We start from the raw sequence: 20,015 nt of genomic DNA, 5'->3' as shown, positions 1-20,015 counted from the left end.
TACAGCCAACATCATACTCAATGGGCAAAAACTAAAACCATTTCCCTTAAGAACAGGAACCAGACAGGGATGCCCACTTTCACCACTCCTGTTCAACATAGTACTGGAAGTGCTAGCCAAAGCAATCAGGCAAGAAGAAATAAAAGGCATCCAAATTGAAAAAGAAGGAGTAAAATTGTCATCGCAGATGACATGATACTGTACTTAGAAAACCCTAAAGACTCCATCAAAAAATTAATAGACCTAATAAATGAATTTGGCAATGTAGCAGGATACAAAATTAACGCCAAGAAATCTATGGCATTTTTATACGCCAATAGTGAACTTATAGAAAGAGAAATTTAAAAAAAAATCCCATTTGCCATTGCAACAAAAAAATTAAGATACCTAGGAATAAACTTAACTAAGGAGGTAAAAGACCTCTACCCAGAAAACTTCAGGACATTGAAAAAAGAAATAGAGGAAGACATAAACAGATGGAAGAACATACCATGTTCATGGATTGGCAGAAACAAGATGATCAAAATGTCCATACTACCCAAAGCAATCTATAGATTCAATGCACTCCCCATTAAAATACCAACAGGATATTTCACAGATCTAGAGAGAACTCTCCAAAAATTCATCTGGAAAAAAAATAAAATAAAATAAACCCTAATAGCTGCTGGGATCCTGAGAAAGAAGAACAAAGTAGGAGAGATCTCAATACCAGATATCAAGCTGTATTACAAAGCCACTGCCTGGTTTTATTACAACACTGCCTGGTACTGGCACAAGAACAGACATATAGATCAATGGAATAGAACAGAGAACCCAGAAATTGATCCAGACCACTAGCTCAATTAATATTTGACAAAGAAGGTAAGAACATACAATGGAGTCAAGACAGTCTCTTCAATAAATGGTGCTGGGAAATTTGGTCAGACACATGCAAAAAAATGAAACTAGACCACCAACTTACACCATAGACAAAAATAAACTCAAAATGGATAAAGGACTTAAACGTAAGACGGGAAACCATAAAAATATTAGAGGAATCCACAGGTAGCAAAATCTCAGATATATGCCGAAGGAATTTCTTCACTGACACAGCTCCTAGGGCAATGGAAACTAAGGAGAAAATAAACAAATGGGACTATATCAAAATAAAAAGCTTCTGCAAAGCAAAAGAAACCATCAACAAAACAACAAGAAAACCAACTGCATGGGAGAACATATTTGCCAATGATATCTCTGATAAAGGTTTAATCTCCAACATTTATAGGGAACTCATACAACTCTACAAAGGGAAGAAAAACAATCCAATCAAAAAATGGGCAAAGGACCTAAATAGACACCTTTTAAAAGAGGACATTCAGAAAGCCAAGAGACATATCAAAACATGCTCAAAGTCACTAATCATCCGAGAGATGCAAATCAAAACAACAATGAGGTACCATCTCACACCTGTCAGAATGGCTATCATCAACAAATCAACAAATGACAAGTGCTGTAGAGGATGTGGAGGAAAAGGAACACTTGTGCACTGCTGGTGGGAATGCAGACTGGTGCAGCCACTATGGAAGACAGTATGGAGTTTCCTCAAAAAACTAAAAATTGAACTCCCATTTGACTCTGTGGTCCCACTTCTAAGAATATATCCCAAGAAACCAGAAACACCAATCAGAAAGGATATATGTTCATAGCAGCACAATTCACCATAGCTAAGATCTGGAAACAGCCTACGTGCCCATCTGTAGATGAATGGATTAGAAAACTGTGGTACATCTACACGATGGAATACTATGCTGCTGTATAAAAGAAGGAACTCCTACCATTTGCAACAGCATGGATGGAGCTGGAGAGCATTATGCTAAGTGAAATAAGTCAGTCAGAGAAAGATAAATATCACATGCTCTCACTGATTTGTGGATTATAATGAACAACATAAACCGATGAACAAAAACAGATGTAGAGACAGAGAAGCATCGATCAGATGCTCAAAACTCAGAGGGAAGGTAGGGAAGAATGGGGGTGAGGGGGAGAAATCAACCAAAGGACTTGTATGCATGCATATAAGCATAAACGATGGATGTGGACAACAGGGGGTGAGGGTGAGGGCAGGATTGGGGGGATGAGAGGACATTGGGGGGATAAAGACACATTTGTAATATCTTAGTCAATAAAGGAAAAAGAAAAAAAAAAACTGAAGAAGGCTATTTCATATTGCTGACCCAGTCCACAACTAATGGTTTCAACAGGCTGCATACACTGCTATTCAAATCTTACTTTACTCCACAATTCCCCCCACCAAAAAACATACATACTTTATACGAAGAATAAATAGATTTTTTTTCTGGATCCTGTTATTCTGTTATCATCAGGGTAACTGACCAGTTTTAATAAATGGATAACAATAATATTGAAGACAAAGAAAGAAATCACTGAAAGAAATGGCAATTCTACCTTCTGAGAGGTCTTCAAACAAAATCTATATTTGAACATATGCTAGAAGGAATAGCATTTTGCAACACAAATTCTAACTCCCTACAAATTTTCAATTTTTAGTCTTATCATTTCCATATATACTTAAAGGAATCTATTTAAACTTAAGGCATCTATTAACTTGATTTTAAAAACCTGGTGCTTTTATTTTCAGTTTAGTTTTAGGCCCTACATAAATAATGTAATGGCTCCCTTTAACTATATTTCAGCTCTTACATTTCCCCTATTTTCAAATTTCACCTCCTCCAACACCAAAAAAACTTTTAGGACTAGAAGGTACCTAATCATTTCACATCATGGGATAGCAGTTTAATCAGTCTGAGAGCCAAAATTTTAAAACTCTCTATCACATATAGCCAAAATTTTACAACTATCTATCACGAATAAAAACAGCAAATAAATATAAGAGCTGATTCATAAATTCAAGAGCAGGTATATGTTTCGTTTTTCTCATGAGTACTTTACATTGCCTTGTGTAAGAGTTTGAGTAAAGAGGAACACAACTCTTACAATCTGTCCCTTTAACCAGCAATATTCCTAAAGCAATACGTATCACAGATACATTAATAAGAACATTCTAAAGAGCTATTTACATAGTAAAACTTGGACCCGAGCTAAATAGAGAATTAACAAAATCAAACATATTTGACATAGTCAAAAGTTCAAAATTTATTACTAGGTATTCAAAGGAGTAGTATAGGAGGGGAGAGTTTGCAAAACTATACCTATACTATGATCTCAGATTAGAATTAAATATACCATTCTCAATGGTGAGAATGTTTTTTCTTTCTCATACTCATATTTTTATACATTTATAATTACGAGACAAAATAGCCAATTTAAAACTAATTGAACATCATCATTTCTTATTTTTATGTGAGCTGGAAGGTTACAATAAAAGACGCTCTAACATACAACTGGTAGTAGTATAAATTGGCAAGAACTTTCCAGAAGGCAGTATGACAATATATTTCTGCAACTTAAAAATGCCCTACAAATATAAGCACGCGCACACACACACACACACACACACACACACACACACACACACACACAATGTCAAGGGTCTTCGAAAGCATGAAAATGTTTCAAAACTGAATAATAAGGAATACATTTCTTTCAAAATCTCTATAAACCAGACACTATTTTAGACCATCAATATTTAGGGAGACAGGACAATATACTCCAAAGAAATAATGAGAAATTTGAACAGAGATGTTAATGATATACCTATAATAGCAAATATGGGAAAAGTCAAGTATGGGAATGATATATTCATACCCAATCATTATGCAGACATTAAAACTGTTTTTATATGTTAATGGTTTGAGAAAATACAATGTAATAACAAATGGGAGGAAAACTGGAATCAAAATTATACAGAGTTGCATTTCAACCAGATTAAAAAACACAAAGGAAAAAGACTGAAAGACATCCACTGAGAGCATGACCCTTTAGTTAATAAGACTTCAGGGGACTTTTTCCCTCATTTTTTAATTACAGATTTTTCAAACACTCTCTAATAATTAGACATTACTATTGTAACCAAAAAAAAAAAAAAAAAAGAATATAAAAGAAATATGATGAGAAAAACCAAGATGGCGGCATAGGTAAACACCGGAGATTGCTGCCTCGCACAACCACTTCAAAAATACAACTAAAAGACGGAACGGACATCATCCAGAACCACAGGAAGGCTGGCTGAGTGGAAATTCTACAAATAGAAGGAAAGAGAAAAGCATACCGAGACTCAGAGGAGGTGCGGTACAGAAGTAAAATACAAAGGAGCGGAGGTGCATGCGGAGAAGGCTGGAGGCTGAGGACACGACTGTCTTTTTCAATCTGGAAGGAGTCTCAAGCTCTATGCTCCAGTTATGGGCGATTCTCTGGGGACCCAGACTCATATGGGAGAAACTGGACTGTCTAGCATCGGTCGGAACTTGAGGGCAGCTTTCTCTCGGAGGCGCTCACAGCGATTGCCGGGACCTCTGAGGGCAGGACTGAGAGCAGCCATACTGCTCGCTCCGCCCGTCCTGTTGACCTCCTGGGACACCGTTCTGGATGACGTCCATTCCGTCTTTGTATTTTTGAAGTGGTTGTGCGAGGCAGCAATCTCCGGTGTTTACCTATGCCGCCATCTTCGTTTCTCTCGTCATATTTCTTTTATATTCTGTGTTGTTGTTTTTTTGGTTACAATAGTAATGTCTAATTATTAGAGAGTGTTTGAAAAATCTGTAATTAAAAAATGAGGGAAAAAGTCCCCTGTAGTCTTATTAACTAACGGGTCATGCTCTCACCTATTGCATATGAAAGGCCCGGCCCTTTGTAATCTGAAAATTACTTAACAAACTGCAGCTGGCGTAAGGCCCCAGGGCAACTTGCATTGCTTTACAGCTGGCTTCTGCTGGATAATCTCAGGCAGAGTCTAAATTAGCACCTCCTTAGATCCAAGAGCCAGTGTACCCAGTGGTCAGAGTGGGACCATCCATATTACAACTCCTCAGATCCACAAGGGACACACTCAGGGGACAGACTCAGTGAACACCAAAGCTGCACTGAAGCAAGTCTTGCCCCATAAGGGTGACTTCAGCACATAAGTTCTCTCACCATAGACACTGCTGATTCTCACAGCCAATTGGCCTGGAGGTCAATTCCTCCCAGTGATACCTACAACAATTAAGATTTAACTACAACAAGACTGTCCACAAAGCCCACAAGGGGGTGCACCAAGAGTGTCTACCTCAGGTAATAGGGGAGGCTGAGACACTGGGCCCTATAGGACACCTAGCACAGAAAGCCACTCTGTCAACACAGCGAAGCATAAAAAAATGCTGAGACAAAGAAACAGGACACAAATGACAGAAAGGGAGGAAAGCAAACTACTGGATATAGAGTTCAAAACCACACTTTTAAGGTTTTTCAAGAATTTTCTAGAAACCGCCGATAAACTTAATGAGACCCTCAAGAAATCTAGTGAGACCCTCAATGTTATGATAAAGGAACAACTAGAAATTAAGCATACACTGACTGAAATAAAGAATACTATACAGACTCCCAACAGCAGACCAGAGGATCACAAGAATCAAGTCAAAGATTTGAAATACAAAGAAGCAAAAAACACCCAACCAGAAAAGCAAAATGAAAAAAGAATCCAAAAATATGAAGATAGTGTAAGGAGCCTCTGGGACAGCTTCAAGGGTACCAACATCCGAATTACAGGGGTGCCAGAAGATGAGAGAGAGCAAGATATTGAAAACCTATTTGAAGAAATAATGACAGAAAACTTCCCCTATCTGGTGAAAGAAAGAGACTTACAAGTCCAGGAAGCGCAGAGAACCCCACACAAAAGGAATCCAAAGAGGACCACACCAAGACACATCATAATTAAAATGCCAAGAGCAAAAGACAAAGAGAGAATCTTAAAAGCAGCAAGAGAAAGACAACCAATTACCTACAAGGGAGTACCCATACGACTGTCAGCTGATTTCTCAACAGAAACTTTGCAGGCCAGAAGGGAGTGGCAAGAAATATTCAAAGTGATGAATACCAAGAACCTACAACCAAGATTACTTTATCCAGCAAAGGTATTATTCAAAATTGAAGGTCAGATAAAGAGCTTCACAGATAAGGAAAAGCTAAAGGCGTTCATCACCACTAAACCAGTATTATATGAAATGCTGAAAGGTATCCTTTAAGAAGAGGAAGAAGAAAAAGGTAAAGATACAAATTATGAACAACAAATACACATCTATCAACAAGTGAATCTAAAAATCAAGTGAATAAATAATCTGATGAACAGAATAAACTGGTGAAGATAATAGAATCAGGGGCATAGAAAGAGAGTGGACTGACTATTCTTGGGGGAGAAAGGGGTGTGGGATATGCAGGAAGAGACTGGAGAAAAAATCGTGCACCTATGAATTAAGGACAGTGGTTGGGGGTTGAGGGCGGAGGATGGGAGGGGAACCGGGTGGAGGGGAGCTATGGGGGGAAAACAAGGAACAACTGTAATAATCTGAACAATAAAGATTTAATTTAAAAAAAAAAAAAGAAATATGACTAGCATTTCATAGAGTACTAGAGGCCCACTGCACAAATTCATGCACCAGTGGGGTCCCTCAAGCTGGCCTGCAGGATCGAGCCTAAACCAGCTCTCTGACATTCCCCAAGGGGTCCCGGATTGTGAGAGAGTGCAGGCCAGGCCTAGGGACCCCACCGGTGCACAATCGGGGCCGGGTAGGGATGCGGGAGGTTGGCCAGCCAGGAAGGAACCACAGGAGGATTCCAGGGCGTGTCTGGCCCATCTCGCTCAGTCCCAACTGGCCGGACCTCAGCAGCAAGCTAACCTATCGGTCAGAGCGTCTGCCCCCTGGTGGTCAGTGCACATCATAGTGAGCAGTTGAGTAGCCTTAGCATTCATTAGCATATTATGCTTTGATTGGTTTAACGGCTGACCGGACGACTGGACACTGAGCATATTAGGCTTTTATTATATAGGATTCTACACAGCCTAAGTTTAATCATTTCTTGTTATTGTACACAATTCCTAGGCTGACAAAGTTGCTAATGAGCCTAAAATGATGAAAGAAGGCTTAGGGACAGGTGAAAGAGAAAGTGACACCCACTAACATGGTCATGAGAAAGCCAGAATTCTTACAGCGTTTTCACAGAGCAAAGCTACCCACAGAATAAAATTTCAACCTTCAAGTATAAAAAATATAATAAGAAGCTAAGTAAAAATTAAAATCAGATAGGTAGTCAAAATTAACAGAGAAAGTAAAACAAATATAAATGCAATTACATCATATTATATTGTTCCTTAAGTGTGCTATTTATCTTTTTGTTCTCTACACATTAAAACAACACAACTAAAACTAAAAATATACAAGCAAAAAATGAGTACATGACAAATAAAATGCCAAATTGTTACAATGTAGTGGTGGAATATAAAGAGTATTTTTTTTAATCCATTAGACATATAAGTTTGTGATTGATATTCTAATAATTATGGAGAAATACTATAAGTGTTTTTACTCTCTGATTAGTTAAGACTACAAACTTAGAAGTCAATAGAACTAATATACCTTACATAAATTAACTAACCAAGGTGGCAGCAATTACTACAATAGAAAAAGCAACAGCCAAAGTTCAAATTCATTTACATGGGGTGGAATATCACTCATGGCTTACCAGGACTATGATGACTTGCAGATTCTCCATTCTGAAAAACATCTCCTGCCACATTCATTCTACCAGGATTAAAAGGTCCTACTCCAGTCTTGGTCTGTGAAGTTAAAGATGGGGTGTATGTTTGCATATTAACACCAAAATTACTTGACTGCAGTCCGTTAGAGACATCTCCCAAGTTGGTATTCTGCAGTGATGTTACATGTGTAATCATTAAGTTCATATCTCGCCCGTCAGTATTTTCTAATTGGCCATCATTCACAGAGCTTACACCTGTTTCTAAGGTGGTAACATTAGCAATCTGAATTTCAGAGTCTGGTTCTGTGGTGATACCACTATTACCCATTCCTGCATTTACCTTACTTCTTGAAAAACTGGAAGTAGAGAAATCCACATCATTGGTTCTGTTTTTAGTCTCAGGAGGTCTCCGAGGTTCAATAAAATTGGAGGAATTTTTCTCTTGCCCTTGACTTGTTTCCATGTCCTCTTCATCATCAATGACAATTGTTTCACTTACATTTCCCTTCTGAGAAGCCAAGTCTTTTGAGGAAGGAAGAATTTTGGAATCATTTCCTTGTAGTTCTTCATTTTTTGATGATGTAAATGTTATGGTTCTTTGATCAGAAACCACTGATGCAGAAGATGGGGGAGGTTGTACAGGTTCAATAAAAACAACATCATCATCATCTTCCACTGATGAGTTTTGAAATTTATTAGATCTACAAACTAAAGGATTAGGTGCACCACTAAATGAATTTCCAACATTCGTGAGACTAGTTGCCATGGCCGTACTCCCTAATAAAACAGGAGTCTGATCAGTCAGTTCTAATCCTCCCACTGAACCTGTGTCCATGCCAAGGAACCTGTTAAGGAGATAGAAAAAAGAAAAAGTATAAGTGGTTAGGACATAACATTTTATGTTGCTCTAATTGAAGGAATTTTTTTTTAAGTTCCCTTTCTTTTCTATTCTAAATGAGAATGATTCTTATATAATACCCCAGAAAATTTTGATATCCATTATGATCTTCTCTTATTCACTAATCATTTCATAAAGTTTACATGTGAAACTCTAGCAATACAAAAAGGTAATTATCCAATTTTCAGCTCCACCACCTCCTCTCCTTCACACTATTTGCTCTATAAACTAAAACTGAAAACATATAAACCCTCTTACACTTGAGCAGGAAAATAACCAAAATATGATAATAAAAATCTCTGCGCTATACATTTATCCCTCTGTATTCAATAAAATAGTATGGTTTAGTTCCTAATTTCCCTTACCTCATCTTTTTTTTTTTTTTTATAACCCCTGATTTTTATCCTCCCGGGCTCCCATGTAGCTGTATGATTAAACCCTTGTTAAGAATCTGAAATCTTGCCCTAGCCAGTCTGAGCATCCACCTGTGGACTGAAGGGTCCTGGGTTCGATTCTGGTCAAGGGCATATGCGCGGGTGTCAGGCTTAATCGCCAGTGGGGACCGTGCAATCAATGATTCTCCCTCATCAGTGATGTTTCTCTCTCTCCCTTCCTCTCTGAAATCAATAAAAACATGTTTTTAAAAAAAATCTGAAATCTTTCTTCACCCTATCCTGAAAGCTTAAATCTTTATTTGCCAGGCACCTTTTTCTGACAGCTCAATTAATGTTTCTTTCTTTTCAAATTTAACCCATTGAAATTAACAATTATTCAAAGTGTGTATACATTTTTGAGGAACACTCTATATGTATTAGTCTGTAAAATGGCCCCAAAAGATATCAAATCCTAAACCCTAGAACCTATAAATGTTACCTTATATGAAAAAAAAGGGGGTTCTTTGAAAATATGATTAAGGATTTAAAACTAAGATTACCTAGGTGGGCCCTAAATGCAACTATAGGTGCCTTTATCAAAGAAAGTTGGATGGAGAATACAGTATAGGATCAGTGATGGCGAACCTTTTGAGCTCGGCGTGTCAGCATTTTGAAAAACCCTAACTTAACTCTGGTGCCGTGTCACATATAGAAATTTTTTGATATTTGCAACCATAGTAAAACAAAGACTTATATTTTTGATATTTATTTTATATACTAGGGGCCCGGTGCACGAAATTCGTGCACTGGGTGTGTGAGTGGGGGGGAGGGGGGAGTGTCCCTCAGCCCAGCCTGCCCCCTCTCACATACTGGGAGCCCTCAGGTGTTGACCCCCATCACCCTCCAATCGCAGGATCGGCCCCTTGCCCAGGCCTGACGCCTCTGACAGAGGCGTCAGGCCTGGGCAGGGGACCCTCATTTCCTCCCATCACTGGTTCTGCCCCCAGCCCAGGCCTGATGCCTCTGGCCCAGGCGTCAGGCCTGGGCAGGGGACCCCCAGACCCCTCCGATTGCTGGCTCTGCCCCTTGCCCAGGCCTGATGCCTAAGCCAGAGGCGTAGACCCCCATCACCCTCTGATCGCCTGATCGGCCCCTTGCCCAGGCCTGCCGCCTCTGCCAGAGGTGTCAGGCTTGGACAGGGGACCCCCATCTCCCCCCGATCACTGGCTCTGACCCCCGCCCAGGCCTGAGGCCTCTGGCCCATGAATCATGCCCGGGCAGGGGACCCATCTCCCTCTGATCGCTTGCTCCACCCCCCGCCCAAGCCTGATGCCTCTGACCCAGGCTTCAGGCCTGGGCAAGGGGACCATCATATCCCCCCAATCCCCGGCTCTGCCCCCCCAGCTCCCCGCGGTTGCAGGCTCCGCCCCTGCCCAGGCCTAACGCCTCTGGCCTGGGCGTCCGGCCCGGGCAGCGGGGACCCGCAGCTGCAGCGGCCCCGCGATCTTGGGCTCCGCTTTAGGCCCAGGCAAGGGGCCCCTAGCTCCTGGGACTGCCAGCTTCGACCGTGCCCAGCTCCCATCGCTGGCTCCACCCCTACTTCCTGCTATCACTGGCCAGGGCGGCAAAGGCGCCTGATTCTCCCATCATGGCTGGGGGGCAGGGCAAAGGCGGCCCCAGGGCCGCCTTTGCCCTGCCCCCCAGCTCTTAGCTCCCCCCTGGGTTTCCGATCACTGTCAGTGGCAGGGGGCTTCTTCCTGCTTTCCCTTTTGCCTCCCTGCATTGTGCCTACATATGCAAATTAGCCGCCATCTTGTTGGCAGTTAACTGCCAATCTTAGTTGGCAGTTAACTGCCAATCTTAGTTGGCAGTTAATTTGCATATAGCCCTGATTAGCCAATGAAAAGGGTATCGCCGTACGCCAATTACCATTTTTCTCTTTTATTAGTGTAGATTTAAATGCCATTTAACAAAGAAAAATCAACCAAAAAAATGAGTTCGCGTGTCACCTCTGACACGCATGTCATAGGTTCGCCATCCCTGGTATAGGTACAAGAGAATACAGTGTGACCACAGAGGTAGATTAGAGGAGACTGGGTGATGCAGCCAAGGAATGCTAGCAGTCACTAGAATGTAGAAGAGGCAAGGAACTCATTCTCCCCTCAAAGCCTCCAGAAGAAACATGGTCTTGCTAACATCTTAATGAGCCCAGGATCACTGATTTCTGACATCTGACTTCCAGACTGTGAGAGAAAAAATTTGTTTTAAGTAAACTTGTTTACCCTCAAGTTTGCAGTAATTTACTACAACTATAGGAAATAAACACAATCCACTTTTTAGGTATAGCCTCAAAACAACCCTTGATATAGCTATAAAATTTGTCCCATTTTAAAGTGGCTTCGAGATGCTAACAAACATGCCCAAGCCACACACCTAGAATGCACACCCAGGCATTTATAACTCAATAGTTCAAACTCTTCACCACTCTGCTATATTCAACTAATACTTTCTGAATACCTACTATATATACAGGGCTGTATTGAAGCCAAAGAGACAGCACACACAGACAGAGTTATAAATGCATACCCAGGCATTTATAACTCAATAGTTCAAACTCTTCACCACTCTGCTATATTCAACTAATACTTTCTGAATACCTACTATATATACAGGGCTGTATTGAAGCCAAAGAGACAGCACACAGTTAACAGTAAAGAATCAAGAAAGAAAGAAAATAAGTTCTTGAGAGGATAAGGAGAGGAGAAGGTCATAGGCACAGATAGCAGAAATAATCTTGAACATGAATTACCTAACTCAGAGACAAGACAGCAAGAAAAAACAAGGGGGAAATAATGACAGGAGAATATAGATTGTATATAATTTTCAGATATGATGGATGGGAATTTGAAGTGGTTTATAAATGCAGCCTCATTTTCATAGAGTAGGTTATCTGATGAGAGGAAACTGGTTGCAGAAGTCTTAAAGCCTGGTCTAAGAGCCCCAATGCCAATTCTTGAACCCTTTGTAATCCTTTCTCGAATAAAGCAACATAGACCACTTTTTATTTTTATTTTTAAATATATTTTATTGATTTTCTACAGAGAGGAAGGGAGAGGGATAGAGAGGTAGAAACAGCAATGAGAGAGAAACATCGATCAGCGGCCTCCTACACACCCCCCACTGGGGATATGCCTGCAAGCAATGTACATGCCCCTGACCGGAACCGAACTTGGGACCCTTCAATCCGCAGGCCGCAGGCCGCCGCTCTATCCACTGAGCCAAACCGGCCAGGGCCATAGACCACTTTTTAAAAAAAAGACTGGAGCCCTAACCGGCTTGGCTCAGTGGATAGAGCGTCGGCCTGCAGACTGAAGGGTCCCAGGTTTGATTCCAGTCAAGGGCATGTATCTTGGTTGCGGGCAGATCCCCAGTAGGGGGTGTGCAGGAGGCAGCTGATCAATGTTTCTCTCTCATCATTGTTTCTAACTCTCTATCCTTCTCCCTTCCTCTCTGTAAAAAAAATCAATAAAATATATAAAAAAAATAAAATATAAAAGATTGGGTTAGGAACACTGACTATACATATATATATATATATATATATATAGTCATTTGCTTATGTTGCTATGAAGAGCCTCTGGAAGGATGAAGACAACAATATCACTTTGGCTGATGGGACATAGGGATGGAGAAATTCCACACAGTCTAATTTGTTGCATTTTCTCAATTTTTGAACAGGATTTCTCACTTATTTTTTAAAGATAAATTTAATTATTTTAAAAACAGAGTGAGCCCTGGACGGGTGGCTCAGTTGGGAGAAGTGTTGTCCCCTACACCAAAACAAGTTGCAGGTTCAATCCCCGGTCAGGAGTATAGGAGGCAACCAATCAATGTTTCTCACATTGATGTCTATCTTCCCATCTCTCTCGCTCTCTCACTCTCTCTCTTTCCAACCCCCCCCCCCATCTCTAAAATCAATAAACATATCCTCAGGAGAGCATTTAAAAAAAAACAGAGTGACAACACAGTGATAAAGAAATAACTACTTTTCTTTGGTGATCAGAGAATACCTCTATGAGAGCAGGTGACATTTACACTGAAATCTGAAATGACAAGAAAGATCCAACTATGGGAAAATCGTAGGAAGAGCATTCCAGCTCCTGCCAAAAAAAAGCCTAAAGGGAATGAAGTTGGTAAATTCAAGCAACAGAGCCCAGGCAGTGTGGCTCACTGGTTGAGTGTCGACCTGTGAATCAGATGACAGTAAGATTCCCGGTCAGGACACATACCCGGGTTGTGGGCTTGATTCCCAGTGTGACACGTGCAGGAGGCAGCCGATCAATGCTTCTCTCGCATCATTGATGTTTTACTCTCTCTCTCCCTTCATCTCTGAAATCAATAAACATATATATTTAAAAAAAAAAAATCAAGCAACAGAATAAAGGCCAGCGTGGCTGGAACAAGGCAGGTAAGAAAGAATAATATGACATGAAACATAAAAACACAGAGCAACAACTCACCAAGGAAAACAAGTTCATTATTTAATTGCATTCAACAAAGATTTGCCAAACACCTAGTATGTGCAAGATACTGTCTTAGGCACTTGGGAAAATCAATAAACCAAACAGGTAAGCATGCCTGCCATCAGAAATCATGACTTCTCTAAAGGTAACAGTCTGGAGTTTGCCGTAACAGGAAGCACTGCAGCATTTATACCAAAAGGCTAACATAATCTCACACATGTTTTTAATAGATCACTCTAACTGCTACATGGGCAAAGAAAAAACCAGAGGGCCACTGGTCCAGGTGAGAGATGATGACAGCTAAAATAAAGAGTGGTGATGGAAAATGAAAGAAAATATTAGGGTTAGGGTTTTTTGAAAAGCAGATCTTCCTGACATGAAAAGACCTGCAAACATACTATAGACTGAAAAATAGTCACAGAACACAAAAGTATTACTACAACATTATGTATTCCCCAAAATCCAAATATACTTGCACAATATGTTTTTCCTAAAACATATATTTTTATGTGAATTCATAGGAAAAAAAAAAACCCTAGAAGGAGCACATTGTATTAACAGAGTAGTTTGCTGGAAGAGTCAGGAAGTTTTCAACAAGTTGTATTTTAGGTTCCACACTAATCAACAAAGAATTTCAGGTTGTTTAAGCACCTGAATGAATAATGGGAAAAAGAGAAGATCAGATAAAGGTGATCAAGCATTGAAATTAAGTAATCACCATTCTCCTGATACAAGAGGGACACAGAATAACTATTTTTCAGACATTAAATAAGGGTATGCCAACTATTTTTATGAAATACTGTGTATAGACTGTATCATTTGTCCCAGGTATTTATGGAAAGGCTATAAGCCAAAAAATCAATATGTTTACTTTAATAACCAGTCATTTTTAAGTAACATCATTATTTAATTCTCAAGATATACAATCTTAGTCCCTTTATTTTATATATACCGTGTTACTCTCTCACCATTAATCATCCTGGTTAAACCAGGTTCTAGTATCTAGAGAGCACCATAACCAATTCATTTCAGTATTAATAGAAAAGGTTTTATTTTATTTTCACTTAACAGTGACAATAACCCTGTGAGTTAAATAAAATAGATATAAAAGTTTCTCTATAACGAAACAATATGTCAGGCACATTAGTTGAAACTATCCAAACTTCTAAAACAACCTCAGAACTCAAATACAATGTACAAAGCTTGATTCCAAAATCCGTATTCATGCCCTAGCTGGTCTGACTCAGGGGACTGGCCTGCGGACTAAAGGATCCTAGGTTCAATTCCCATCAAGGACATATGCCTGGGTTGCGGGCTCAATCCCCAGTAGGGAGCATGCAAGAGGCAGCTAATCAATGATTCTTTCTCATCATTGATGTTTCTATCTCTCTTCCTTTCCCCTCCTCTCTGAAATCAATATATATATATATATATTTTTTTTTAAATCAGTCTTCCTTCCACTTAGAACAAGCAAGTGCTGTGTCTGTGTCAGGATGGAAGACATACTAATCACAGAAAATGGCAAAACATACACTTATATCTACTTAAAATAGGTAATTCTATTCAAAAACCTGTGCTTTATCCGAAGATCTACAAATTTCCATTCCAAATATTAAGGCATTTTAAGTATATTTTCAAACAATATATTATATACACATTATTCTAAAACTAGTGGCCCAGTGCACGAAATTCATGCACATTAAAAGGGATTAGTGGAAATATTTTAATATTGCTATTTGCCCTTTCTCTATAATAGAAGTGTCAGAGATGAAAGAAAATCAGTAAATGTATATGAAAATCTTCCTCCTGTCAGAGTCTAGGGCGCACCACGGGACCCAGAGTCAAGTCCCCACCCATCCACATGCACCTCAAAATCACACAAGACCCAGACCTGGCCAACCCCCCACATTGGGCTAGATCCAGACCAGCTGGTCCCACCCTTGTCAAGCCCCACCGGGTGGGGGACACAGCCTGAGATCTCCTGTCAAGACCCTCCAGGTGGAGGGCATGCCTTAAGGTCCCCCATCAAGCCCCAAGGGGCAGGGGGAGCAGACTCAGGTCCCCCGTCAAGCCCCACAGCGATGAGAGCAGCCTGAGGTCCCCAGGCCCAGCACTTGGGCAGGAAGACGCACCTTGGGGTCCCCCGTCAAGACCCGCAGGGTGGGGGCGTGGTCTCAGGTCCCCTGGCGTGGCGCCGGGGAGAGGGGCACAGTTTTGGGTCCCCCGGCCTGGCGCCAGGGCAAAGGGAGCAGCCTGAGATCCCTTGTCAAGCCCACCAAGCGGGGGCACAGCCTGAGGTCCCCCGGCCTGGCACCAGGGCAGGAGGAGCAGACTGAGGTCCCCTAGCCCAGCACTGGGGCAGGGGCACACCTCGAGGTCCCGTCAAGCCCCGCCGGCGTGGGGGGCACGACCTCAGGTCTCCTGGCCCGGTTCTTCCCATCAAGCCCTTCCGAGTGAGGGGTGCAGCCAGAGGTCCCCCAGATTGGCGCCAGGATGGAGGACACAGCCTGAGATCCCGTCAAGCCCCATGGGGGCGGGGTAGGAGAGGCAGAGCCTCAGGTCTCTGCTGATTGCTCGTTAAGGCTCGTAACCGGAACTCGGCCTCCACTGTGAGGGCAGCCATCTTGTGTAATGGAAACCCCCTACTCTGTGGCAGAGTGATGGTCAATTTCCATATTCCCTCTTTGTTGTATAAGATAGCTCCTTAATAAGTCTACTTTAAGGTAAAACAATGCTAAGAGAAACCTTCATAAGATCCTCACTTAACCCCTAGAGTGCCAGGGAACGCAATCGTGCTCCTACTGTCTTTCGCCAAAAGTGCCAGGAGCACTAGCTTCAAAATGGCATCCAGTTCTAAGGCTGCTTTTATTAGTGATGATGATACTGCTAAATATGTCAATGTAGTAAAGGTTTCCTTAAGTTTTTGAATATGTAACTTCATTTACTTGTGATTCATAATTTTTTTCCTAAACTGCTGTAAAGTCAGCAAAAATGCCTTGGCAATTTTAGCATAGTTCCTAAAGGATATTGGTTGGCAGTCAAGAGTTAATATTAAGCAAAAATAACAATTTTTTTAATATGTTTTATTGACTTTTTACAGAGAGGAAGGTAAAGAGATAGAGAGTTAGAAACATCGATGAGAGAAAAACATCAATTAGCTGCCTCCTGCACACCCCCTACTGGGGATGTGCCCGCAACCAAGGTACATGCCCTTGACTGGAATCAAACCTGGGACCCTTCAGTCTGCAGGCCGACACTCTATCCACTGAGCTAAAGCGGTCAGGGCCATAAAAAACTTTTTAACATTACCATTGCAGAAAGTTATGACAGTATAAATATGCTGAAAAACATCTGATTCAAAATGTTCATAACTTAAATTTTTTAAAATAAAAGTACATTCATCCAAAAGTAACTAACATTAATTTAAATATTATGACCAAATAGCCATATCAGTAAAACATTAAAACTACAAATGGAAGTAAAATCACAGATTTTTTAAAAACCTATCCTCAAAATCAAGATGCCCAAGACCACAGCCAGGAAGTGGTATGTGTTACAAGGCATTGAGGCAGCTGAAACTCTTGGAAACCATATGAATGAGTGATGTCCACAATGTCATTTCATAAATAGTCCTTTCTCAGCTCGTGTGGACTCACGTCTATGGCTTTATTCATGCAGTTAACCCATCTCATATTTGGTGTTCCTCTTTTCCTTCTGCCTTCTATTTTCCCCAGAACTACTGTCTTCTTCAAAGAAACTGGCCTTCACATTTTGTGCCCAAAGTAGGACAGCATCAGTTTTGTCACTTTTGCCTCCACCAACATTTCAAGCATAATTTGCTTTAGAACCCACTGATTCGACTCTCTGACAGTCCAGGGTATCCACAAGCTCTCCTCCAAAACTATATTTCAAATGAGCCAAGTGATTTATAACAAATGAAGTGGTAAGTCATAATCTGAATATTGATAATTACAATGTAATATGTAATTAGGTATTAAACACAAAAGTATATAGCAAAGCTCTTATTAATTGAAAAAAGACTATAGCCATTCAATAAAGCAGTAACACAAACCAATATTCAAAAAACACATTTTTAAACGAAAGAAATGTCAAATCCAAACCGACTGGCTAGAACTAAGATAGTGGCAAAGGTAAATGCCTGTACTAGCTGCCTCCCATGACCATATCAAAATTGCAACTAAAATACAGAACAATCAGCAAAGAACCAAGATGGAGGCATAAGTAAACACTAATACTTGCTGCCTCTCAAGAACACATCAAAATAACAACTAAAAGGCAGAACAACTGCCAACTAGAACAGCGGGAAAGCTGGCTGAGTGGAAGTTCTACAACTAGAGGTAAAGAAGAAAGCGCATTGAGACTGGTAGGAGGTACGAAGGTGCAGAAAGTGCTGGCACCTGGATGCTCTCTTTTAATCGGGAGGGAGATACAAGCTCCCGCATGCTCTGTACTCCAGTTCCGGGTGAGACTCTGGGGACCCAGACACACACTGGGAGAAACTGGACTGTCTGACATCGATCGGGACAGGAATGCGAGGGTGGCTTTCTTTCAGAGGTGCTTGCAGCGATCATTGCTCCTGCACAGGTGCACAGGACATGGAGACCCAGGGACCTCTCCAGTGCAGGGCTGACTGGCAGCCATTGCTGTTTGCTCCACCCTGGTGATTCCCTGAAACCCTGCCCCACCAAATTTATAACCCCACCCAAGCTGTGTTTGTCAGCTTTTGCATATGAATGGCCTATCCTATCTCTGCCTAAAATCTGTCCAACTACAGCTGGGTCAGAGAGCCCCAGAGCTTCCAAAAGAAGGCCAAGGCCGGCAGCAGCAGCCTGTGTTACTTCACAACTGGTCCTCGTCTGGGGCACTTCCAAACCCCATACAAAGAGGAGGAATCTGCAAATGTCTCTGTACCTCCTGCTGGGCACCCCAGACAGTGGCTGATTTTGCACCTCCTTGGAGATCCAAGAACCAGTGTACCCAGTGGTCAGTGTGAGACCATACCAGATTATAACTCTTCACATCCATAAGAGACACACTCAAGGGGCAGACTCAGTGAGCATCAAAGCCCCACTCAATCAAGTCCTGCCACATAAGGGTGTCTCCTGTGCAACAAATCTTCCAGTGTAGATAAAGCTGGTCATCACAGCCAATTGGCCGGGAGGTCAAATCCCAGTGATACCAACAGCAATCAAGGGTTAACTACAACAAGACTGTGCAAACAACCCACAAAGGGGTGCACCAAGAGCGTCCACCTCAAGTGACTGGGGAGGCTGAGCCACTGAGCCCCTATAGGACACCAACCACACAAGGCCACTCTATCAACTGAAAGAGACTTAGCAGCTACCCAGTACATAGAAACAAACACAGGGAAGCAGCCAAAATGCGGAGACAAAGAAACAAGTCACAAACAAAAGAAATGGATGAAAGCAAAATACTAGATATAAAGTTCAAAATCACGGTTATAAGGTTACTCAAAAATCTTCTAGAAACCTCCAAGAAATTTAGTGAGACCCTCAAAGATATGAAAAAAAGGACCAATCAGAAAATGAGCATACACTGACTGAAATAAATAAAATAATACAGAGATCCAACAGCAGACTAGGGGATCCCAAAAATTAAGGCAAATATTTGAAATATGAAAAAGCAAAAAACACCCAACCAGAAGAGCAAAAAGAAAAAAGAATCCAAAAATATGAAGATAGTGTAAGGAGCCTCTGGGACAACTTCAAGCGTACCAACATCCGAATTATAGGGGTGCCAGAAGAAGAGAGAGAGCAAGATATTGAAAACCTATTTGAAGAAATAATGACAGGAAACTTCCCCTACCTGGTGAAAGAAAGAGACTTACAAGTCCAGGAAGCACACAGAACCCAAAACAAGAGGAATCCAAAGAGGACCACACCAAGACACATCATAATTAAAATGCCAAGGGCAAAAGACAAAGAGAGAATCTTAAAAGCAGCAAGAGAAAAACAGCAAGTTACTTACAAGGGAGTACCCATATAACTGTCATCAGATTTCTCAACAGAAACTATGCAGGCCAAAAGGGAGTGGCAAGAAATATTCAAAGTGATGAATAGCAAGAACCAAGATTACTCTACCCAGCAAAGCTATCATTTAGAATCGAAGGTCAGATAAAGAGCTTCACAGACAAAAAATGGCTAAAAGAGTTCATCACCACCAAACCAGTATTACATGAAATGCTGAAGGGTATTCTCTAAGAAAAAGAAAAAATTATGAACAACAAAGTGACAACAAATACATATCTATCAATAAGTGAACCTAAATATGAAATGAATAAAATACCTGATGAACAGAACAGACTGGTGAATGTAATAGAATCAGGGTCATGGAAAGGGAGCAGACTGACAATTCTCAGGGGGAAGGTGTTGTGGGCGTGCATAAAAAGATTGGACAAAGAGCTTACACCTATGGATGAGGTCAGTGGAGTAGGGGGAGGCCTGGAGTGGGCTGGGAACCGGGTGGAGTGGAGCTATGGGAGGAAAATAG

At 41.1% G+C, this 20,015-nt stretch overlaps 1 protein-coding gene across 1 annotated transcript in view; it reads right to left on the bottom strand.

Moving 5' to 3' along the window:
• The window catches only part of LOC308513491 (zinc finger MYM-type protein 2-like), a 163,231-nt gene that overhangs the window by 103,164 nt on the left and 40,052 nt on the right, over positions 1 to 20,015 (bottom strand). Inside the window, exons 4-5 of the mRNA XM_081083585.1 lie at positions 8,030 to 8,534; positions 7,675 to 7,768 (exon numbers count right to left, since the gene is read on the bottom strand). Coding sequence (XP_080939711.1) covers positions 7,675 to 7,768; positions 8,030 to 8,534 — 599 coding nt within the window. The remainder of the gene's footprint in view (positions 1 to 7,674; positions 7,769 to 8,029; positions 8,535 to 20,015) is intronic.

Source organism: Myotis nattereri, assembly GCF_964212035.1.
Source record: "Myotis nattereri genome assembly, chromosome: 2".
Classification (NCBI taxonomy): domain Eukaryota; kingdom Metazoa; phylum Chordata; class Mammalia; order Chiroptera; family Vespertilionidae; genus Myotis; species Myotis nattereri.
Note: the sequence above shows the minus strand (reverse complement) of the source record. Positions and strands in the feature narration are given on the sequence as shown.